Raw genomic sequence first — 25,695 nt, 5'->3', positions numbered from 1 at the left:
AAATGGACCCTTCCGGTAACTTCTACAATTACAGAACGGCGTTGAGAGGAGCGACACAGAGGTGCAGAACAGCCAATAGCGTTAGAGAGAAGGTGAGCCTGGATACCTTTACTCACAATCTGAGATTATTTCATAAAAGCGTCTTAAGAGTAGGAGAGCTGATCTAGGTGATCTAGTATATTCTGATCTAGGTGATCTAGTATATTCTGATCTCTTCGAATGGTGGGAACGCCTCTGTTCTCTCTGGCAGTCTGAATTCTCCCAGAGCCCATTTCAGTAACCCCTAACCCACTTACATGCTGACCAAACTGGCTTTGTGCGTAGCGTTTGTCTGTGCGCATGTTGATTTTTGTCGATCCCCACCCAGACATGTTCATGACACGCAGGTTAAAAATACCAAAAAACCAATCGTGAACCAAATAAATTAGTTTAGGGGACAGGTCAAACAAACATTCATGGACATTTAGCTAGCTTGCTGTTGCTACGCTAATTTGTGCTGGGAGATAAACATTGGGTTGTTATTTTATCTGAAATGCGTATAGTCCATTTTTTTTAGCTGGATCTTTTGTGGTATTTTTTTCCCTTTTTTGAGTCATACAAAATCATGTGTTCTCTACTCCGACAATTAATCCACAGATAAAAAAGGGGGAAACTGGTTTGGTCAGCATGTTAGCCAAGAAAACGAACAAACGCTCTACACTCACAATTGCTAAGCAGCAATTGTTGTTACGTAAAGTGGAGATGTGAATCACCCATTCTTCACTTTTTATGTAACCAGGAAAACAACTGGAGGGAACGTTCCTAATCCGGCATGTCGGGAAAGCAGTTTCGTGCAGCAGTTGGTCTGATGATCGTTTATCGTCTCTGCCTCAGTGGGACTCATCTTTATTTACACTAAACTTTGGTTCGGTTAGGACATCGTTACATAACGAAGCCTCTGAAGCAGAGAAGTCAAGAGGTCAAGACAGAAATAGGTCAGCTGAGAGCTGAGGGTCTTGTATGGATGTCAAAGAGAACTAATTTCCTCCTTTTCAGTTAAGGGGGGAAATAAATTGCTGCCTGCCAGTTCACATAACTCTCATTTCTGTCTGTCTCTCTCTCTCATTTCTGTCTCCCTCTCTCTCTCTCTCATTTCTGTCTCTCTCTCTCTCTCTCATTTCTGTCTCTCTCTCATTTCTGTCTCTCTCTCTCTCATTTCTGTCTCTCTCTCTCATTTCTGTCTGTCTCTCTCTCTGATTGCGTCTTTCTCTCTCTACCCCACACTGACCTGACTGGGTGTGAACCGGTCAGCCTAGCGGGCTAGCCTAGTGTGTAGCAAGTCCTAGAAGGAAGGGTAAACATAGACAAGTTGTTTGTTGATGTACTGTCAACATGTATTAGGTTAGCAAAGAGTTAGCGTAGTGCCAACATAATGGGTTAGCTGAGGGTTTCTGTTAGGGAAAGGAGGGGGAACTGTACGTGTGTAGATGTTGATTTTTGAAGGGCCCTGGTTGGCTGCTAAGACAGACGGAGAAGGGGTCATAAGACGGAATGTTCCAGCTTCCCAGGCAGAACACTGGAATGCTCTTGTGACTTCTTCTAGAGGGGTTTTTGTTTATGGGTCAAAAAGTGTATTTCCACACACAACACCACACGGCCGATGTGGGCCTTTCTGGGCCGTACAGTCCAGTGGTAACGTAGTTTATGCAACATGTTCCCAGATATCTCTCTCTCTCTCTTTGTCGCTCTGTCTCTCAGATCTGTTCTGTTTTGTTTAGGGCCACAGTGTCACTGAGAGGGCAGGGAGACTGAAATCATTGTGTACATATTGTGCTGTTTACTGTGTTCAGTTTGCTAGAAGAACATTCTGGTCCAGTCAGGGAGCAGTATGTCATTCTGGTCCAGTCAGGGAGCAGTATGTCATTTGATATAAAACCATCTCACATGTTTGTTGACTAATGCTCAGTGTCACACTGTTTCCTGTTTCCTGTTTCCTCACAGAGCTGGACTCCAAAAGAGTAGTAGTGATGATCTAAAATCAGGTCCCCCTGTCTGTTTCATAATGATCTAAAATCAGGTCCCCCTGTCTGTTTCATAATGATCTAAAATCAGGTCCCCTGCCTGTTTCATAATGATCTAAAATCAGGTCCCCCTGTCTGTTTCATAATGATCTAAAATCAGGTCCCCCTGCCTGTTTCATAATGATCTAAAATCAGGTCCCCCTGTCTGTTTCATAATGATCTAAAATCAGGTCCCCCTGTCTGTTTCATAATGATCTAAAATCAGGTCCCCCTGTCTGTTTCATAATGATCTAAAATCAGGTCCCCTGTCTGTTTCATAATGATCTAAAATCAGGTCCCCTGTCTGTTTCATAATGATCTAAAATCAGGTCCCCCCTGTCTTTCATAATGATCTAAAATCAGGTCCCCTGTCTGTTTCATAATGATCTAAAATCAGGTCCCCCTGCCTGTTTCATAATGATCTAAAATCAGGTCCCCCTGTCTGTTTCATAATGATCTAAAATCAGGTCCCCTGCCTGTTTCATAATGATCTAAAATCAGGTCCCCCTGCCTGTTTCATAATGATCTAAAATCAGGTCCCCCTGTCTGTTTCATAATGATCTAAAATCAGGTCCCCTCTCTCTGTTTCATAATTATCTAAAATCAGGTCCCCCTGCCTGTTTCATAATGATCTAAAATCAGGTCCCCCTGTCTGTTTCATAATTATCTAAAATCAGGTCCCCTGCCTGTTTCATAATGATCTAAAATCAGGTCCCCCCTGTCTGTTTCATAATGATCTAAAATCAGGTCCCCCTGCCTGTTTCATTATGATCTAAAATCAGGTCCCCCCTGTCTGTTTCATAATGATCTAAAATCAGGTCCCCCTGCCTGTTTCATTATGATCTAAAATCAGGTCCCCCTGTCTGTTTCATAATGATCTAAAATCAGGTCCCCCCTGTCTGTTTCATAATGATCTAAAATCAGGTCCCCCTGTCTGTTTCATAATGATCTAAAATCAGGTCCCCCTGTCTGTTTCATAATGATCTAAAATCAGGTCCCCCTGTCTGTTTCATAATGATCTAAAATCAGGTCCCCCCTGTCTGTTTCATAATGATCTAAAATCGGGTCCCCCTGTCTGTTTCATAATGATCTAAAATCGGGTCCCCCTGTCTGTTTCATAATGATCTAAAATCAGGTCCCCCCCTGTCTGTTTCATAATGATCTAAAATCAGGTCCCCCCTGTCTGTTTCATAATGATCTAAAATCAGGTCCCCCTGTCTGTTTCATAATGATCTAAAATCAGGTCCCCTGTCTGTTTCATAATGATCTAAAATCAGGTCCCCCTGTCTGTTTCATAATGATCTAAAATCAGGTCCCCCTGTCTGTTTCATAATGATCTAAAATCAGGTCCCCCTGTGTTTCATAATGATCTAAAATCAGGTCCCCCCTGTCTGTTTCATAATGATCTAAAATCAGGTCCCCCTGTCTGTTTCATAATGATCTGAAATCAGGTCCCCTGCCTGTTTCATAATGATCTAAAATCAGGTCCCCCTGTCTGTTTCATAATGATCTAAAATCAGGTCCCCCTGCCTGTTTCATAATGATCTAAAATCAGGTCCCCCTGTCTGTTTCATAATGATCTAAAATCAGGTCCCCTGCCTGTTTCATAATGATCTAAAATCAGGTCCCCCTGTCTGTTTCATAATGATCTAAAATCAGGTCCCCCTGCCTGTTTCATAATGATCTAAAATCAGGTCCCCCTGTCTGTTTCATAATGATCTAAAATCAGGTCCCCCCTGTCTGTTTCATAATGATCTGAAATCAGGTCCCCCTGTCTGTTTCATAATGATCTAAAATCAGGTCCCCCTGCCTGTTTCATACTGATCTAAAATCAGGTCCCCCTGTCTGTTTCATAATGATCTAAAATCAGGTCCCCCTGCCTGTTTCATAATGATCTAAAATCAGGTCCCCCTGTCTGTTTCATAATGATCTAAAATCAGGTCCCCTGTCTGTTTCATAATGATCTAAAATCAGGTCCCCCTGTCTGTTTCATAATGATCTAAAATCAGGTCCCCCTGCCTGTTTCATAATGATCTAAAATCAGGTCCCCCCCTGTCTGTTTCATAATGATCTGAAATCAGGTCCCCCTGTCTGTTTCATAATGATCTAAAATCAGGTCCCCCTGTCTGTTTCATAATGATCTAAAATCAGGTCCCCTGTCTGTTTCATAATGATCTAAAATCAGGTCCCCCTGTCTGTTTCATAATGATCTAAAATCAGGTCCCCCTGTCTGTTTCATAATGATCTAAAATCAGGTCCCCCTGTCTGTTTCATAATGATCTAAAATCAGGTCCCCCTGCCTGTTTCATAATGATCTAAAATCAGGTCCCCCTGTCTGTTTCATAATGATCTAAAATCAGGTCCCCCTGTCTGTTTCATAATGATCTAAAATCAGGTCCCCCTGTCTGTTTCATAATGATCTAAAATCAGGTCCCCCTGCCTGTTTCATAATGATCTAAAATCAGGTCCCCCTGCCTGTTTCATAATGATCTAAAATCAGGTCCCCCTGCCTGTTTCATAATGATCTAAAATCAGGTCCCCATCAGGTCCCCCTGCCTGTTTCATACTGATCTGAAATCAGGTCCCCATCAGGTCCCCCCTGCCTGTTTCATAATGATCTGAAATCAGGTCCCCATCAGGTCCCCCTGCCTGTTTCATAATGATCTAAAATCAGGTCCCCCCCTGCCTGTTTCATAATGATCTAAAATCAGGTCCCCATCAGGTCCCCATCAGGTCCCCATCAGGTCCCCATCAGGTCCCCTGTCTGTTTCATAATGATCTAAAATCAGGTCCCCCCCTGCCTGTTTCATACTGATCTAAAATCAGGTCCCCCTGTCTGTTTCATAATGATCTAAAATCAGGTCCCCCTGCCTGGTTCATAATGATCTAAAATCAGGTCCCCCTGCCTGTTTCATAATGATCTGAAATCAGGTCCCCCTGTCTGTTTCATAATGATCTAAAATCAGGTCCCCCTGCCTGTTTCATAATGATCTAAAATCAGGTCCCCATCAGGTCCCCCTGCCTGTTTCATAATGATCTAAAATCAGGTCCCCATCAGGTCCCCATCAGGTCCCCATCAGGTCCCCCTGCCTGTTTCATAATGATCTGAAATCAGGTCCCCATCAGGTCCCCATCAGGTCCCCATCAGGTCCCCCTGTCTGTTTCATAATGATCTGAAATCAGGTCCCCATCAGGTCCCCATCAGGTCCCCATCAGGTCCCCATCAGGTCCCCATCAGGTCCCCATCAGGTCCCCATCAGGTCCCCCTGTCTGTTTCATAATGATCTGAAATCAGGTCCCCATCAGGTCCCCCCTGTCTGTTTCATAATGATCTGAAATCAGGTCCCCATCAGGTCCCCATCAGGTCCCCATCAGGTCCCCATCAGGTCCCCCTGTCTGTTTCATAATGATCTAAAAGGCTAGACTGATCCTGGATCAGCACTCCTCCTCTGAGATGCTTTGTGATAACGGGCGCCTAGACAGACGGCACATACGGTATAGACATAATCACGGTCCATCTGTTATTGCCTTTGACCTACCCTATTAAATAATGACAGGGATATACAGTAACTCAAAACAGGATGGCACGTTAAGAGCGTTTACACAGGCAGCTCAATTCTGATCTTTTGCCACTAATTGGTCTTTCGGCGAATCAGATCAGATTGAGCTAATAAGAGGTCAAAAGATCAGAATTGGTCTGCCTGTGTAAACGCTGCCTTTATATTTTCGGATATCCTATTCTCTGACCCAGTTGATTTACGAAATGACCGTTGACAGGACATTAGAAAGTAGACAATAGACAGGACAGTGGGGCATCTTTCCCATAGAAATAGATTGACCACCCATCATGGAACAGTGACTTGAATGGGAATGTCTGTTCTTGTAATTATAGTTCTATGTTACCGAACACGCCCTCTGTCTCCCACTGAGTACACCACTTCCTCTGTGTTGCTGTCAAGCTGTGTGTGTCTTCTAAAGTGAGGGTATGGGCTCAACTCTTCTGTTAAAACAGTAAAGGGTGCTTGAAGCCAACAGCCAATCACCTAACAAAGAAAAACAAACCAGGACTCAATTGATTCAGTTGCAATTGAAGCTCAGTTTATTTTCTTGTCTTCAGTCAGGCAACGTTTCTAGAACTATCCTGTCCTTGTCTTCAGTCAGGCAACGTTTCTAGAACTATCCTGTCCTTGTCTTCTTATACTGCCAGACCAGTGTGTTTAGGGCACCTGTCTGTTGTCACCGTCTCTCATTACTTCCATACAGGACATCCCATTCCCTCCCTCCCTCTCTCTTCCCTCCCTCCTTCCCTCCCTCCCCGGTCCCCGCTCCATACTCCCTCCACACTCCCTCCTTCCCTCCCCTCCCCGGTCCTTGCTCCACACTCCCTCCACACTCCATCCTTCCCTCCCTCCCCGCTCCCTCCGTCACGGCTCCCTCCCTCCCTCCCGCTCCCTCTCTTCCCTCCCTCCCTCTCTCTTCCCTCCTCCTTCCCCTCCCTCCCCGGTCCCGCTCCACACTCCCTCCACACTCCCCTCATTCCCTCCCTCCCTCTCTCTTCCCTCCATCCTTCCCTCCCTCCCTCTCTCTTCCCTCCCTCCTTCCCTCCCTCCCCGGTCCTCGCTCCAACTCCCTCCACACTCCATCCTTCCCTCCCTCCCCCCTCCCTCCGTCACGGCTCCCTCCCGCTCCCTCCCTAAATTTTTGTGGCGACATGGCTCTGAATTGTTTAAGCGATTTGTGTTCTGAAAAACTACCTCAGCATTTTCTGACTTCTCTTTCTGGGTGAAGTGGGAATTAGTTTGACGGGTGTTTCTGTGGTGATTTAACAAAGAAACGTCATCAGCAGACTGTTACCTACTGTAGCCAGGCAGCTGAATGAAATCCTCACCTCTTCTTTCTCTTACCTGCTGTAGCCAGGCAGCTGAATGAAATCCTCACCTCTTCTTTCTCTGTCTCCTCTCTCTCCAGATTGTTATCCCGTTCTTCAGCCTACTGATTAAAGACATCTACTTCCTGAATGAGGGATGTTCCAACAGGATGCAGAATGGACACGTTAACTTTGAGGGTGAGTTTGGGCAAACGGTTTGTTGTTTGTGGAATTTCCCCAGGGTGCCCAGTATAGGCGTGCAGGCCAAACTTGGCCCATGACAACATTTGGTTTGCCCCGCCTAATGCTAACAGAATGACTGTTGTTTTGAACAATATTTTTGAGGAGTTTTGACTCACAACTCACTACTTTGGTTACATTTTGGCCCAACAAGCTCCATTTGGTAGGGCACCCCTGTAACCAGCTGCACACCACCCTGCATCCCACTGCTGGCATGCCTCTGAAGCTACGCGAGGTTGGTCCTGGTCGGTCCCTGGATGGGAGACCAGATGCTGCTGGAAGTGGTGTTGGAGGGCCAGTAGGAGGCACTCTTTCCTCTGGTTTAAAAAATAATAATAGCCCAATGCCCCAGGGCAGTGATTGGGGACATTGCCCCAGGGCAGTGATTGGGGACCTTGCCCCAGGGCAGTGATTGGGGACATTGCCCTGTGTAGGGTGCCATCTTTCAGATGGGACGTTAAACGGGTGTCCTGACTCTCACTAAAGATCCCATGGCACTTATCGTAAGAGTAGGGGTGTTAACCCTGGTGTCCTGGATAAATTCCCAATCTGGCCCTCATACTACCTAATAATCCCCAGCTTCCAGTTGGCTCATTCATCACCCCCCCTTCCTCTCCCATGTAACTATTTCCCAGGTCGTTGCTGTAAATTACAACGTTGTCGTCAGTCAATTTTAAATTAAAATAAGGGTTAAATAAAAACAAGGTTATGTAACCCAGCTCCACCAGTTTTAGTAATGTCCCAGTGCTAAGGGAGACAGTACACTACACAGACAAGGAAAAGGCCATTTTTAGCGAGCTTCCCCCTATAACTGACAGAGAGTGAGGAAGTGAGACTTGCCATTGGTAAACCCCAGCTACACTACATCAGAAAAAAATTGAATTAATCTTTAAACTACTTTTTATTATTGGAGACCCCCATACATGTCTACAACATATATGGTCACCAACATACACTACCGGTCAAAAGTTTTAGAACACCTACTCATTCAAGGGTTTTTCTTGATTTTTTACTATTTTCTATATTGTAGAATAATAGTGAAGACATCAAAACTATGAAATAACACATATGGAATCATATAGTAACCAAAAAAGTGTTAAACAAATCAAAATATATTTTATATTTGAGATTCTTCAAATAGCCACCCTTTTCCTTGATGACAGCTTTGCACACTCTTGGCATTCTCTCAACCAGCTTCACCTGGAATGCTTTTCCAACAGTCTTGAAGGAGTTCCCACATATGCTGAGCACTTGTTGGCTGCTTTTCCCTTCACTCTGTGGTCCGACTCATCCCAAACCATCTCAATTGGGTTGAGGGCAGGTGATTGTGGAGGCCAGGTCATCTGATGCAGCACTCAATCACTCTCCTTCTTGGTAAAATAGCCCTTACACAGCCTGGAGGTGTGTTGGGTCATTGTCCTGTTGAAAAACAAAATGATAGTCCCACTAAGCCCAAACCAGATGGAATGGCGTATCGCTGCAAAATGCTGTGGTAGCCATGCTTGTTAAGTGTGCCTTGAATTCTAAATAAATCACAGACCGTGTCACCAGCAAAGCACCCCCACACCATAACACCTCCTCCTCCATGCTTTACGGTGGGAAATACACATGCGGAGATCATCCGTTCACCTACTCTGCGTCTCACAAAGACACGGCGGTTGGAACCAAAAATCTCAAATTTGGACTCCAGACCAAAGGACACATTTCCACCGGTCTAATGTCCATTGCTCGTGTTTCTTGGCCCAAGCAAGTCTCTTCTTATTATTGGTGTCCTTTAGTAGTGGTTTCTTTGCAGCAATTCGACCATGAAGGCCTGATTTTATGCAGTCTCCTCTGAACAGTTGATGTTGAGTTGTGTCTGTTACTTGAACTCTGTGAAGCATTTATTTGGGCTGCAATTTCTGAGGCTGGTAACTCTGATGAACTTATCCTCTGCAGCAGAGGTAACTCTGGGTCTTCCATTCCTGTGGCGGTCCTCATGAGAGCCAGTTTCATCATAGCGCTTGATTGTTTTTGCGACTGCACTTGAAGAAACGTTCAAAGTTATTGAAATGTTCCGTATTGACTGACCTTCATGTCCTAAAGTAATGATGGACTGTCATTTCTCTTTGCTTATTTGAGCTGTTCTTGACATAATTTGGACTTGGTATTTCACCAAATAGGGCTGTCTTCTGTATACCCCCCCTACCTTGTCACAACACAACTGATTGGCTCAAACGCATTAAGAAGGAAAGAAATTCCACAAATTAACTTTTAACAAGGCACACCTGTTAATTGAAATGCATTCCGGGTGACTACCTCATGAAGCTGGTTGAGAGAATGCCAAGAGTGTGCAAAGCTGTCATCAAGGCAAAAGGTGGCTACTTTGAAGAATCTAAACTATATTTTGATTTGTTTAACACTTTTGGTTACTACATGATTCCATATGTGTTATTTCATAGTTTTGATGTCTTCACTATTATTCTACAATGTAGAAAATAGTCAAAATAAAGAAAAAACCCTTGAATGAGTAGGTGTATCCAAACTTTTGACCGTAGTGTGTATATATACCGTCTAGCTGCCAATCAGTGAATATTATTATCAGGTTGTGTTAGTGTTACATAACTTCTTTATTGACGTTCATATAGTTTTTTCACGTTTACAGAAATTGTGTTCCCGCGAACACTAACGTTACGTCGTTTTCACAGTATTTTCAATGTTATTTTTAACATTGTTTTTCAGAAATTCTGGGAGATGGCGAAGCAGGTCAGCGAGTTCATGGTTTGGAAGAAGGTGGAGTGTCCGTTTGAGAAGGACCGCAAAATTCTACAGTACCTGCTTACTGCACCGGTCTTCAGCGAGGACGGTACGTACCCCCCCCCCCCCAAATATAGTTCAAGGTTCAATGTACTGATGTCATGGTGTCATTTCCAACTAAGTCAATTCTGGAAGGCTACACTAAATTCCCAGCTTAGAAAACCTGTTCAACTACAGGAAAAGCTGTTTTAATGTCCTGGTGCTGTGACTGTAATGAGTTGACGCTGGTGGTTTCTTCTCCTCTCAGCTCTGTATCTGGCCTCTTATGAGAGCGAAGGCCCTGAGAACCACATGGAGAAGGACAGATGGAAGTCTCTGAGGTGCGTCCCCTTCCCCGTGTCTGTGTGTGTGTGTGTGTGTGTGTCCCTGGGGGGTCCAGCTTCATTCATCATAGTTGTCACCCACCCACCCACGCCCCCCCCCTCCTCCCCTCGTCAACCAAGGGAGGTACATGCTGACCCTTCCACTAGTCAATAACTCACACGCACCGTGTTCCCATAAACAAACACAGACACACACTGTGTTCTCCCCCCTCATACACACAAAGCCGTCATACACGGCGCTGGGCGTGTAATATGTGTGTGTACCTCAGACATGATGGATGAAGAATCATTGTCTTTGTTCAGTGTGGTTGTATATTATCCTCAGAGCCCAGGAGCTGACTAAGACCTAGTCAGCCAGTCAGTCAGTCAGTCAGTCAGTTAGCCAGCCAGCCAGCCAATTAGCCAGTCATTCAGCCAGTCATTCAGCCAGCCAGTCATTCAGTCAGCCAGCCAGTCAGTCAGTTAGTCAGCCAGCCAGTCATTCAGCCAGTCATTCAGCCAGCCAGTCATTCAGTCAGCCAGCCAGTCATTCAGTCAGCCAGCCAGTCATTCAGTTAGCCAGCTGACATTGGCATGGTTTGTCTCTCTCAGCTAACCAATGGTTGTTCAGTAGATGGATTGTTCAGTAGATGGATTGATCAGTAGATGGATTGATCAGTAGATGGATTGATCAGTAGATGGATTGATCAGTAGATGGATTGATCAGTAGATGGATTGATCAGTAGATGGATTGTTCATTCCTACTCATTACTTCCACAGTTTTCTTTTTACACCACTTTCACAAAATCATGTTTGCGAACATCCATGACGTGAAAACAACCCCCCATGTTGGCATGACACAGGACTGATGGTAGCGCTCACCTTGTCTTCTCCGGACAAAGTGTTTTCCAGTTGCCCCAAACAATCGGAAAGGGGATTCATCAGAGAAAATGACTTTACCCCAGTCCTCAGCAGTCCAATCCCTGTACCTTTTGCAGAATATCAGTCTGTCCCTGATGTTTTTCCTGCAGAGAAGCTTCTTTGCTGGAGAGTGGCTTCTTTGCTGCCCTTCTTTGACACCAGGCCATCCTCCAAAAGTAGATGCACTCACACCTGCCTGCTGCCATTCCTGAGCAAGCTCTGCACTGGTGGTGCCCCGATCCCGCAGCTGAATCAACTTTAGGAGACAGTCCTGGCGCTTGCTGGACTTTCTTGGGCGCCCTGACGCCTTCTTCACAACAATTGAACCTCTCTCCTTGAAGTTCTTGATGATCCGATAAATGGTTGATTTAGGTGCAATCTTACTAGCAGCAATATCCTTGCCTGTGAAGCCCTTTTTGTGCAAAGCAATGATGACGGCACGTGTTTCTTTGCGGGTAACCATGGTTAACAGAGGAAGAACAATGATTTCAAGCACCACCCTCCTTTTAAAGCTTCCAGTCTGTTATTCTGACTCAATCAGCATGACAGAGTGATCTCCAGCCTTGTCCTCGTCAACACTCTCACCTGTGTTAACGAGAGAATCACTGACATGATGGCAGCTGGTCCTTTTGTGGCAGGGCTGAAATGCAGTAGAAATGTTTATTTGGGGATTAAGTTCATTTTCAAGGCAAAGAGGGACTTTGCAATTAATTGCAATTCATCTGATTACTCTTCATGACATTCTGGAGTATATGCAAATTGCCATCATCAAAACTGAGTTAGCAGACTTTTGTGAAAGTTAGTATTTGTGTCATTCTCAAAAGCGTTTGACCACGACTGTAGAGGCTGGTGGATAAAGTGAGAACCGTCCCACTCTGACAACACTGTCAAAGACAGAATTGATAAAATGGCTGGAGATTGTCAAAACCAGCTGCACGAGAAGCTTAGGAATGTTCCCTTTGCCATTCAGTTGGATGAAACAACAACAGTGTCAGATGAATCCGTGCTTCGTTTATATTGACGGTGATTACTTGAAACCAGACATTCTTATGTCTACCAATCTAGCCACAACAACAACAGGCCAAGATATTTTTATAGCTCTTGTCCAACAATCTGCCCTACGAGAATATTGTTGCATGCTGCACTGATGGCGCTGCAGCGTTGATGGGTAAAAACAAGGGATTTAACAGCCGATTTGAAGGAAAAGCGCAATTATCCACTGCATGCTACAAGCCAAGCATTGGCCAGTAAAAAACTTTCGGAAGACCTTAGTAACACCCTGGCAACTGTTGTTAAAGTTGTAAACTTTATTAAGGCTCGCCCTACTAACAAGAGACTGTTTGCGGATTAATCAAAATCACATTTTATTGGCCACATGCGCCAAATACAACAGGTGCAGACATTACAGTGAAATGCTTACTTACAGCCCTTAACCAACAGTGCATTTATTTTAAATAAAAAAGTAAAATAAAACAACAACAAAAAAGTGTTGAGAAAAAAATAGCAGAAGTAAAGTAAAATTAAATAACTGTAGGGAGGCTATATATATATATATATATATATATATATATATATGGGGGTACTGGTGCAGAGTCAATGTGCGGGGGCACCGACTAGTTGAGGTAATATGTACATGTGGGTAGAGTTAAAGTGAATATGCATAAATAATTAACAGAGTAGCAGCAGCGTAAAAAGATGGGGGTGGGGTGGGGGGCAGTGCAAATAGTCCGGGTAGCCATGATTAGCTGTTCAGGAGTCTTATGGCTTGGGGGTAGAAGCTGTTGAAAAGTCCTTTGGACCTAGACTTGGCACTCCGGTACCGCTTGCCGTGCGGTAGCAGAGAGAACAGTCTATGACTAGGGTGGCTGGAGTCTTTGACAATTTTGAGGGCCTTCCTCTGACACCGCCTGGTATAGAGGTCCTGGATGGCAGGAAGCTTGGCCCCAGTGATGTACTGGGCCGTACGCACTTATCTCTGTAGTGCCTTGCGGTCAGAGGCCAAGCAGTTGCCATACCAGGCGGTGATGCAACCAGTCAGGATGCTCTCGATGGTGCAGTTGTATAATTTTTGAGTATCTGAGGACCCATGCCAGATCTTTTCAGTCTCCTGAGGGGGAATAGGCTTTGTCGTGCCCTCTTCACGACTGTCTTGGTGTGTTTGGACCATGATAGTTCGTTGGTGATGTGGACACCAAGGAACTTGAAGCTCTCAACCTGTTCCACTACAGCCCCGTCGATGAGAATGGGGGCGTACTCAGTCCTCTTTTTTTCCTGTAGTCCACAATCATCTTCTTTGTCTTGGTCACGTTGAGGGAGAGGTTGTTATCCTGGCACCACACGGCCAGGTCTCTGACCTCCTCCCTATAGGCGGTCTCATCGTTGTCGGGTGATCAGGCCTACCACTGTTGTCGTCGGCAAACTTAATGATGGTGTTGGAGTCGTGCCTGGCCATGCAGTCATGGGTGAACAGGGAGTACAGGAGGGGACTGAGCACGCACCCCTGAGGGGCCCCGTGTTGAGGATCAGTGTGGCAGATGTGTTGTTACCTACCCTTACCACCTGGGGTGGCCCGTCAGGAAGTCCAGGATCCAGTTGCAGAGGGAGGTGTTTAGTCCCAGGATCCTTAGCTTAGTGATGAGCTTTGAGGGCACTATGGTGTTGAATGCTGAGCTGTTGTCAATGAATAGCATTCTCACGTAGGTGTTCCTCTTGTCCAGGTGGGAAAGGGCAGTGTGGAGTGCAATAGAGATTGCATCATCTGTGGATCTGTTGGGGCGGTATGCAAATTGGAGTGGGTCTAGGGTTTCTGGGATAATGGTGTTGATGTGAGCCATGACCAGCCTTTCAAAGCACTTCATGGTTACAGACGTCAGTGCTACGGGTCGGTAGTCATTTAGGCAGGTTATCTTAGTGTCCTTGGGCACGGGGACTATGGTGGTCTGCTTGAAACATGTTGGTATTACAGACTCAGTCAGGGACATGTTGAAAATGTCAGTGAAGACACTTGCCAGTTGGTCAGCACATGCTCGGAGTACACGTCCTGGTAATCTGTCTGGCCCTGCGGCCTTGTGAATGTTGACCTGCTTAAAAGTCGTACTCACATTGGCTACGGAGAGCGTGATCACATAGTCATCCGGAACAACTGGTGCTCTCATGCATGCTTCAGAGTTGCTTGCCTCGAAGCGAGCATAGAAGTGGTTTAGCTCGTCTGGAAGTCTTGTCACTGGGCAGCTCATGGCTGTGCTTCCCTTTGTAGTCTGTAATAGTTTTCAAGCCCTGCCACATCCGACGAGCGTCAGAGCCGGTGTAGTACGATTCAATCTTAGTCCTGTATTGACGCTTTGCCTGTTTGATGGTTCGTCGGAGGGCATAGCGGGATTTCTTATAAGCGTCCGGGTTAGAGTCCCGCTCCTTGAAAGCGGCAGCTCTACCCTTTAGCTCAGTGCGAATGTTTCCTGTAATCCATGGCTTCTGGTTGGGGTATGTACGTACGGTCACTGTGGGGACGACATCATCGATGCACTTATTGATGAAGCCAGTGACTGATGTGGTGTACTCCTCAATGCTATCTGAAGAATCCCGGAACAAGCGCATCAAACACTTCTGTTACACACAGAGGTATGCTGGTTGTCACGTGGACAAGTGCTTGTGCGCTTTATGGAACTGCAGGAAAGAATAAAGGAATTCTTGCAAGATCACAATCGACCATTGTGGGAACAGCTGACTGATGCGTTTTGGATCAAAACGGCATACCTAGCGGATACATTCACTCTCTACAATGAGACAAACTAGCAGATGCAGGGTCCTGAATCAAACGTCATGCAGTGCAAAGACTCTTGAGACGCTTTTGTGCGGAAACTGGAGTACAGAGTTGGAAAAATGTCAAAAGGGGAGCTACAACAATTTCCACTGCTGATGAAACAGTATGGTGGCACTGTGCCTGCGTTTTTACGCACTGAGTTTACCAGGCACATGAACATGCTTCGGGGGGAAATTAAATCCCGTTTTGCCGATTGTTGACGAATACTTATCAAAGGAATCGTGGGTGATGGACCATTTATATTTGCAGTCTCGAGGATGTGGAATACCTCGGCTGTGAAGATGAGCATGCTGACCTTCATGCCGATTTCTATGTCAAATAAATATTTCCACGAGAACGGATACAAAACGTTTTGGATTGTCAAAGGACATGCGCTGTTGCGCCCAGACTGGCCAAACACGCAGCTACAAGGGTTATTCTACCATTCAGCACTACGTACCTGTCTGAGACGGCCTTCAATAAAAACAAAAGCCCGTAACAGGCTCCATGTCCACCAGGGCTTTAGTCTGGCTGTCACTAGCATCACACCTGACATCCCATCCCTGGTCAGAGGTATGCAGGCCCCAAGGTGGCCATTTTAGTTTTTTAAGGAAGGAAAAAGTTATTGATTGTAACGTACTGTTTGTTATTGTTGCTTATTTTTATTTTTATATCACATAATTTATAGCTGTGTCAAAACCAGTGTTCACATGGTGTGTGTGTGTGTGTGTGTGTGTGTGTGTGTGTGTGTGTAACAAACCCGTTTCAGTGTATTGGTCTGAGGGAGATCTAGGACAGAGCTATATAGGATTGGTCTGAGGGAGATCTAGGACAGAGCTATATAGGATTGGTCTGAGGGAGATCTAGGACAGAGCTATAGGATTGGTCTGAGGGAGATCTAGGACAGAGCTATATAGGATTGGTCTGAGGGAGATCTAGGACAGAGCTGTATAGGATTGGTCTGAGGGAGATCTAGGACAGAGCTATATAGGATTGGTCTGAGGGAGATCTAGGACAGAGCTGTATAGGATTGGTCTGAGGGAGATCTAGGACAGAGCTGTATAGGATTGGTCTGAGGGAGATCTAGGACAGAGCTATATAGGATTGGTCTGAGGGAGATCTAGGACAGAGCTATATAGGATTGGTCTGAGGGAGATCTAGGGACAGAGCTATATAGGATTGGTCTGAGGGAGATCTAGGACAGAGCTATATAGGATTGGTCTGAGGGAGATCTAGGACAGAGCTGTATAGGATTGGTCTGAGGGAGATCTAGGACAGAGCTGTATAGGATTGGTCTGAGGGAGATCTAGGACAGAGCTGTATAGGATTGGTCTGAGGGAGATCTAGGACAGAGCTATATAGGATTGGTCTGAGGGAGATCTAGGACAGAGCTATATAGGATTGGTCTGAGGGAGATCTAGGACAGAGCTATATAGGATTGGTCTGAGGGAGATCTAGGACAGAGCTGTATAGGATTGGTCTGAGGGAGATCTAGGACAGAGCTATATAGGATTGGTCTGAGGGAGATCTAGGACAGAGCTGTATAGGATTGGTCTGAGGGAGATCTAGGACAGAGCTATATAGGATTGGTCTGAGGGAGATCTAGGACAGAGCTATATAGGATTGGTCTGAGGGAGATCTAGGACAGAGCTATATAGGATTGGTCTGAGGGAGATCTAGGACAGAGCTATATAGGATTGGTCTGAGGGAGATCTAGGACAGAGCTATATAGGATTGGTCTGAGGGAGATCTAGGACAGAGCTATATAGGATTGGTCTGAGGGAGATCTAGGACAGAGCTATATAGGATTGGTCTGAGGGAGATCTAGGACAGAGCTGTATAGGATTGGTCTGAGGGAGATCTAGGACAGAGCTATATAGGATTGGTCTGAGGGAGATCTAGGACAGAGCTATATAGGATTGGTCTGAGGGAGATCTAGGACAGAGCTATATAGGATTGGTCTGAGGGAGATCTAGGACAGAGCTGTATAGGATTGGTCTGAGGGAGATCTAGGACAGAGCTATATAGGATTGGTCTGAGGGAGATCTAGGACAGAGCTGTATAGGATTGGTCTGAGGGAGATCTAGGACAGAGCTCGTATAGGATTGGTCTGAGGGAGATCTAGGACAGAGCTATATAGGATTGGTCTGAGGGAGATCTAGGACAGAGCTATATAGGATTGGTCTGAGGGAGATCTAGGACAGAGCTATATAGGATTGGTCTGAGGGAGATCTAGGACAGAGCTGTATAGGATTGGTCTGAGGGAGATCTAGGACAGAGCTGTATAGGATTGGTCTGAGGGAGATCTAGGACAGAGCTGTATAGGATTGGTCTGAGGGAGATCTAGGACAGAGCTGTATAGGATTGGTCTGAGGGAGATCTAGGACAGAGCTATATAGGATTGGTCTGAGGGAGATCTAGGACAGAGCTATATAGGATTGGTCTGAGGGAGATCTAGGACAGAGCTATATAGGATTGGTCTGAGGGAGATCTAGGACAGAGCTATATAGGATTGGTCTGAGGGAGATCTAGGACAGAGCTGTATAGGATTGGTCTGAGGGAGATCTAGGACAGAGCTGTATAGGATTGGTCTGAGGGAGATCTAGGACAGAGCTGTATAGGATTGGTCTGAGGGAGATCTAGGACAGAGCTGTATAGGATTGGTCTGAGGGAGATCTAGGACAGAGCTATATAGGATTGGTCTGAGGGAGATCTAGGACAGAGCTATATAGGATTGGTCTGAGGGAGATCTAGGACAGAGCTATATAGGATTGGTCTGAGGGAGATCTAGGACAGAGCTATATAGGATTGGTCTGAGGGAGATCTAGGACATAGCTATATAGGATTGGTCTGAGGGAGATCTAGGACAGAGCTATATAGGATTGGTCTGAGGGAGATCTAGGACAGAGCTATATAGGATTGGTCTGAGGAGATCTAGGACAGAGCTATATAGGATTGGTCTGAGGGAGATCTAGGACAGAGCTATATAGGATTGGTCTGAGGGAGATCTAGGACAGAGCTATATAGGATTGGTCTGAGGGAGATCTAGGACAGAGCTATATAGGATTGGTCTGAGGGAGATCTAGGACAGAGCTATATAGGATTGGTCTGAGGAGATCTAGGACAGAGCTATATAGGATTGGTCTGAGGGAGATCTAGGACAGAGCTGTATAGGATTGGTCTGAGGGAGATCTAGGACAGAGCTATATAGGATTGGTCTGAGGGAGATCTAGGACAGAGCTATATAGGATTGGTCTGAGGGAGATCTAGGACAGAGCTGTATAGGATTGGTCTGAGGGAGATCTAGGGACAGAGCTGTATAGGATTGGTCTGAGGGAGATCTAGGACAGAGCTGTATAGGATTGGTCTGAGGGAGATCTAGGACAGAGCTATATAGGATTGGTCTGAGGGAGATCTAGGACAGAGCTATAGGATTGGTCTGAGGGGAGATCTAGGACAGAGCTATATAGGATTGGTCTGAGGGAGATCTAGGACAGAGCATATAGGATTGGTCTGAGGGAGATCTAGGACAGAGCTATATAGGATTGGTCTGAGGGAGATCTAGGACAGAGCTATATAGGATTGGTCTGAGGGAGATCTAGGACAGAGCTATATAGGGATTGGTCTGAGGGAGATCTAGGACAGAGCTATATAGGATTGGTCTGAGGGAGATCTAGGACAGAGCTATATAGGATTGGTCTGAGGGAGATCTAGGACAGAGCTATATAGGATTGGTCTGAGGGAGATCTAGGACAGAGCTATATAGGATTGGTCTGAGGGAGATCTAGGACAGAGCTATATAGGATTGGTCTGAGGGAGATCTAGGACAGAGCTATATAGGATTGGTCTGAGGGAGATCTAGGACAGAGCTATATAGGATTGGTCTGAGGGAGATCTAGGACAGAGCTATATAGGATTGGTCTGAGGGAGATCTAGGACAGAGCTATATAGGATTGGTCTGAGGGAGATCTAGGACAGAGCTATATAGGATTGGTCTGAGGGAGATCTAGGACAGAGCTATATAGGATTGGTCTGAGGGAGATCTAGGACAGAGCTGTATAGGATTGGTCTGAGGGAGATCTAGGACAGAGCTATATAGGATTGGTCTGAGGGAGATCTAGGACAGAGCTATATAGGATTGGTCTGAGGGAGATCTAGGACAGAGCTATATAGGATTGGTCTGAGGGAGATCTAGGACAGAGCTATATAGGATTGGTCTGAGGGAGATCTAGGACAGAGCTATATAGGATTGGTCTGAGGGAGATCTAGGACAGAGCTGTATAGGATTGGTCTGAGGGAGATCTAGGACAGAGCTATATAGGATTGGTCTGAGGGAGATCTAGGACAGAGCTGTATAGGATTGGTCTGAGGGAGATCTAGGACAGAGCTATATAGGATTGGTCTGAGGGGAGATCTAGGACAGAGCTGTATAGGATTGGTCTGAGGGAGATCTAGGACAGAGCTATATAGGATTGGTCTGAGGGAGATCTAGGACAGAGCTATATAGGATTGGTCTGAGGGAGATCTAGGACAGAGCTATATAGGATTGGTCTGAGGGAGATCTAGGACAGAGCTATATAGGATTGGTCTGAGGGAGATCTAGGACAGAGCTATATAGGATTGGTCTGAGGGAGATCTAGGACAGAGCTGTATAGGATTGGTCTGAGGGAGATCTAGGACAGAGCTATATAGGATTGGTCTGAGGGAGATCTAGGACAGAGCTATATAGGATTGGTCTGAGGGAGATCTAGGACAGAGCTATATAGGATTGGTCTGAGGGAGATCTAGGACAGAGCTGTATAGGATTGGTCTGAGGGAGATCTAGGACAGAGCTATATAGGATTGGTCTGAGGGAGATCTAGGACAGAGCTATATAGGATTGGTCTGAGGGAGATCTAGGACAGAGCTATATAGGATTGGTCTGAGGGAGATCTAGGACAGAGCTGTATAGGATTGGTCTGAGGGAGATCTAGGACAGAGCTATATAGGATTGGTCTGAGGGAGATCTAGGACAGAGCTGTATAGGGATTGGTCTGAGGGAGATCTAGGACAGAGCTGTATAGGATTGGTCTGAGGGAGATCTAGGACAGAGCTATATAGGATTGGTCTGAGGGAGATCTAGGACAGAGCTATATAGGATTGGTCTGAGGGAGATCTAGGACAGAGCTATATAGGATTGGTCTGAGGGAGATCTAGGACAGAGCTGTATAGGATTGGTCTGAGGGAGATCTAGGACAGAGCTGTATAGGATTGGTCTGAGGGAGATCTAGGACAGAGCTGTATAGGATTGGTCTGAGGGAGATCTAGGACAGAGCTGTATAGGATTGGTCTGAGGGAGATCTAGGACAGAGCTATATAGGATTGGTCTGAGGGAGATCTAGGACAGAGCTATATAGGATTGGTCTGAGGGAGATCTAGGACAGAGCTATATAGGATTGGTCTGAGGGAGATCTAGGACAGAGCTATATAGGATTGGTCTGAGGGAGATCTAGGACAGAGCTGTATAGGATTGGTCTGAGGGAGATCTAGGACAGAGCTATATAGGATTGGTCTGAGGGAGATCTAGGACAGAGCTATATAGGATTGGTCTGAGGGAGATCTAGGACAGAGCTATATAGGATTGGTCTGAGGGAGATCTAGGACAGAGCTATATAGGATTGGTCTGAGGGAGATCTAGGACAGAGCTTATAGGATTGGTCTGAGGGAGATCTAGGACAGAGCTATGTAGATTGGTCTGAGGGAGATCTAGGACAGAGCTGTATAGGATTGGTCTGAGGGAGATCTAGGACAGAGCTGTATAGGATTGGTCTGAGGGAGATCTAGGACAGAGCTATATAGGATTGGTCTGAGGGAGATCTAGGACAGAGCTATATAGGATTGGTCTGAGGGAGATCTAGGACAGAGCTGTATAGGATTGGTCTGAGGGAGATCTAGGACAGAGCTGTATAGGATTGGTCTGAGGGAGATCTAGGACAGAGCTGTATAGGATTGGTCTGAGGGAGATCTAGGACAGAGCTGTATAGGATTGGTCTGAGGGAGATCTAGGACAGAGCTGTATAGGATTGGTCTGAGGGAGATCTAGGACAGAGCTTATAGGATTGGTCTGAGGGAGATCTAGGACAGAGCTATATAGGATTGGTCTGAGGGAGATCTAGGACAGAGCTGTATAGGATTGGTCTGAGGAGATCTAGGACAGAGCTGTATAGGATTGGTCTGAGGGAGATCTAGGACAGAGCTATATAGGATTGGTCTGAGGGAGATCTAGGACAGAGCTATATAGGATTGGTCTGAGGGAGATCTAGGACAGAGCTATATAGGATTGGTCTGAGGGAGATCTAGGACAGAGCTATATAGGATTGGTCTGAGGGAGATCTAGGACAGAGCTATATAGGATTGGTCTGAGGGAGATCTAGGACAGAGCTGTATAGGATTGGTCTGAGGGAGATCTAGGACAGAGCTGTATAGGATTGGTCTGAGGGAGATCTAGGACAGAGCTATATAGGATTGGTCTGAGGGAGATCTAGGACAGAGCTGTATAGGATTGGTCTGAGGGAGATCTAGGACAGAGCTGTATAGGATTGGTCTGAGGGAGATCTAGGACAGAGCTATATAGGATTGGTCTGAGGGAGATCTAGGACAGAGCTATATAGGATTGGTCTGAGGGAGATCTAGGACAGAGCTATATAGGATTGGTCTGAGGGAGATCTAGGACAGAGCTATATAGGATTGGTCTGAGGGAGATCTAGGACAGAGCTGTATAGGATTGGTCTGAGGGAGATCTAGGACAGAGCTATAGGATTGGTCTGAGGGAGATCTAGGACAGAGCTGTATAGGATTGGTCTGAGGGAGATCTAGGACAGAGCTATATAGGATTGGTCTGAGGGAGATCTAGGACAGAGCTATATAGGATTGGTCTGAGGGAGATCTAGGGACAGAGCTATATAGGATTGGTCTGAGGGAGATCTAGGACAGAGCTGTATAGGATTGGTCTGAGGGAGATCTAGGACAGAGCTATATAGGATTGGTCTGAGGGAGATCTAGGACAGAGCTATATAGGATTGGTCTGAGGGAGATCTAGGACAGAGCTATATAGGCGCTGTTAATCACTTATTACACTGATAATGAATCATTATTATTATTTAGGTAACTTGTGTGTGTGTGTGTGTGTGTGTGTGTGTGTGTGTGTGTGTGTGTGTGTGTGTGTGTATAGGCCTACAGTTGATTATACACAAACATAACCAGGGCAAACTCGAAGAGAAAAGGAAAGAAAAACTGTAATTGATGTACATTTTTGCCAATAAAGATTTGGAATTAATCACTTTATTATTTTTTTTTTTGGGGGGCTAAGCTTTTCTTGGGGGCGCTCAGCTTTTCTTGGGGCGCTCAGCTTTCTTAGATACAAGTAGGGGGCTCCAAGGGAAAAAGGTTGGGAACCACTGTTGATATGAGGTTTTTATAGTGTTGTGTGACCCAGGGGAGAGTTGGTAGATAAGTGGCTTGGTGCCACAGAGTCTGCATTCCTTATGTCAAAGGAGATTACTGAAGTTGATCTTAGAAATGATTGATGGACAGGATATACTGACTTGGGGGTAAAGGGGTAATAACATCAAAGAAGGGAGTGCCCATTGAGGGTTAGCAGATGTTCGTGAAGAAACTTGTAAACAGAGGGTATATAAGGGAGAGTGGCTCTTTGTTCGGAACGGTAAGAGGCAGGGCTATGTCTGTTGTCATATCGAACCATGGTACCATATTAAATATCTTATATTTTAGTCATTTAGCAGATGCTCTTATCCAGAGCGACTTACAGGAGCAATTAGGGTTAAGTGCCTTGCTCAAGGGCACATCGACAGATTTTTCACCTAGTCGGCTCGGGGATTAGAACCAGCGACCTTTCGGTTACTGGCTCAACGCTCTTAACCACTAAGCCACCTGCCGCCCTTATATGAACTCCCCATCAAAGTGTCTAAGTATTTCATTACATTCTTTATCACTTGATACCCTTAGAAACTCATCATAACACCTGTTCTATTGTATATACTACAGTATATCTGACTGAGCCCAGGCCTGAATGTGTACCATCCATCCACCCAGTCCTCTGCAGAGAGAGGCTGGTTAGGCTGGTCCTGACCCCAGTGGGGGGGTTGAGATGGGGCTGGGTGAATCCACTTGTCTGTCTGTGGGTGCTGTCACGTTTCCTGATAGCCGGTGCTGTTTCTCTCCCAGAACCTGTCACATTACTCCAGACTGGCCGTGTCAGCACAGCGTGCCTCTAGCCCAGGGTACGCACACAGACACACAGACACTTGCCTCTAGCCCCGCTGCCGATAAGCCTTGACTATGGCTAAGAGCTTCTAGCCCAGCAATGTGCTTTATCACTGTCCCAGGACAGGGAAGAGGGGTGGTGTTATTAACCCTTCTCTAAATAGACACACAGAACAGAGTAAAGAGGATTGCAATGTGTTGTATTGATTTCTACTATTGTAGCAGTAATACATAGAGATATAGTGAGGGGGGGAGTATTTGATCCCCTGCTGATTTTGTACGTTTGCCCACTGACAAAGAAATGATCAGTCTATAATTTTAATGGTAGGTTTATTTGAACAGTGAGAGACAGAATAACAACAACAAAATCCAGAAAAACGCATGTCAAAAATGTTATAAATTGATTTGCATTTTAATGAGGGAAATAAGTATTTTACCCCCTCTCAATCAGAAAGATTTCTGGCTCCCAGGTGTCTTTTATACAGGTAATGAGCTGAGATTAGGAGCACACTCTTAAAGGGAGTGCTCCTAATCTCAGCTTGTTACCTGTATAAAAGACACCTGTCCACAGAAGCAATCAATCAATCAGATTCCAAACTCTCCACCATGGCCAAGACCAAAGAGCTCTCCAAGGATGTCAGGGACAAGATTGTAGACCTACTCAAGGCTGGAATGGGCTACAAGACCATCGCCAAGAAGCTTGGTGAGAAGGTGACAACAGTTGGTGCGATTTATTTGCAAATGGAAGAAACACAAAATAACTGTCAATCTCCCTCGGCCTGGGGCTCCATGCAAGATCTCACCTCGTGGAGTTGCAATGATCATGAGAACGGTGAGGAATCAGCCCAGAACTACACAGGAGGATCTTGTCAATGATCGCAAGGCAGCTGGGACCATAGTCACCAAGAAAACAATTGGTAACACACTATGCCGTGAAGGACTGAAATCCTTCAATCCCGCAAGGTCCCCCTGCTCAAGAAAGCACATATACATGCCCGTCTGAAGTTTGCCAATGAACATCTGAATGATTCAGAGGAGAACTGGGTGAAAGTGTTGTGGTCAGATGAGACCAAAATCGAGCTCTTTGGCATCAACTCAACTCGCCGTGTTTGGAGGAGGCGGAATGCTGCCTATGACCCCAAGAACACCATCCCCACCGTCAAACATGGAGGTGGAAACATTATGCTTTGGGGGTGTTTTTCTGCTAAGGGGACAGGACAACTTCACTGCATCAAAGGGACGATGGACGGGGCCATGTACCGTCAAATCTTGGGTGAGAACCTCCTTCCCTCAGCCAGGGCATTGAAAATGGGTCGTGGATGGGTATTCCAGCATGACAATGACCCAAAACACACGGCCAAGGCAACAAAGGAGTGGCTCAAGAAGAAGCACATTAAGGTCCTGGAGTGGCCTAGCCAGTCTCCAGACCTTAATCCCATAGAAAATCTGTGGAGGGAGCTGAAGGTTCGAGTTGCCAAACGTCAGCCTCGAAACCTTAATGACTTGGAGAAGATCTGCAAAGAGGAGTGGGACAAAATCCCTCCTGAGATGTGTGCAAACCTGGTGGCCAACTACAAGAAACGTCTGACCTCTGTGATTGCCAACAAGGGTTTTTCCACCAAGTACTAAGTCATGTTTTGCAGAGGGGTCAAATACTTATTTCCCTCATTAAAATGCAAATCAATTTATAACATTTTTGACATGCGTTTTTCTGGATTTTTTTGTTGTTATTCTGTCTCTCACTGTTCAAATAAACCTACCATTAAAATTATAGACTGATCATGTCTTTGTCAGTGGGCAAACGTACAAAATCAGCAGGGGATCAAATACTTTTTTCCCCTCACGGTACTTGTTAGACGTCTTGCTAATAGATGTTCTCTTCTCTCTCTCCACAGATCCACTCTGCTAAGTAGAGTCTAGAGATTCTGAACAGAACCATGTCAACCCATCTGACAACCAAGCCTTACCCTGGGTGATGTCCAAATAACAGTGTCCCTGTTAGGAAGGGAAACAACAATCTGATCTGTACTATTCAGCTGACAGGACCTTTTCTGTTCCTCACTCATGGATTTCTAGCTAATAATCCCTCCAGTTGTTTGGCTCTTCTTCAGGCTGTGTTTCCAGGACAGCTTTTTTCATCTCTTTTGTATGAATTTGTAGTGTTTTTATTTTTAAGAACAGAAAAAAAAAAAAAAGACGTTACGACTTTCACGACGAGGAGAAGAGAACCCAGGGAGATGCTTTTTTGTTGCCCATCTGTTATCGTCTGCTGAAAACCTTTTGAAACACACCATGTATTCACCCCGGGTGACACTGTTGATGCAAATTGCCCCCTGACATTTTCAAGATGTATTTTCCTTTCTATGGAAGCTAGGAGTTGGCTGCTGGTTGGCCAACTGACTCAGTCCTAACAGGTCGATCAAACAAGCTGCTTTCTCTGTCTTTTTAATAAGCCAGCATTTTGTTTAC

General features: G+C 45.5%; 1 protein-coding gene across 1 annotated transcript; it reads left to right on the top strand.

The window, feature by feature from the left end:
* Positions 1–25,162, top strand: LOC123492733 (ras-GEF domain-containing family member 1B-like). Its single transcript, XM_045225863.1, has 5 exons — positions 1–92; positions 7,008–7,103; positions 9,868–9,991; positions 10,190–10,262; positions 25,122–25,162. Exons 1-5 carry the CDS (start codon positions 3–5, stop codon positions 25,144–25,146), a joined length of 408 nt encoding a protein of 135 aa, XP_045081798.1. The 5' UTR covers positions 1–2; the 3' UTR covers positions 25,147–25,162.
* Positions 25,163–25,695: the final 533 nt, after the last annotated feature.

The sequence above is a fragment of the Coregonus clupeaformis genome, chromosome 16, assembly GCF_020615455.1.
Source record: "Coregonus clupeaformis isolate EN_2021a chromosome 16, ASM2061545v1, whole genome shotgun sequence".
Classification (NCBI taxonomy): Eukaryota; Metazoa; Chordata; class Actinopteri; order Salmoniformes; family Salmonidae; genus Coregonus; species Coregonus clupeaformis.
Note: the sequence above shows the minus strand (reverse complement) of the source record. Positions and strands in the feature narration are given on the sequence as shown.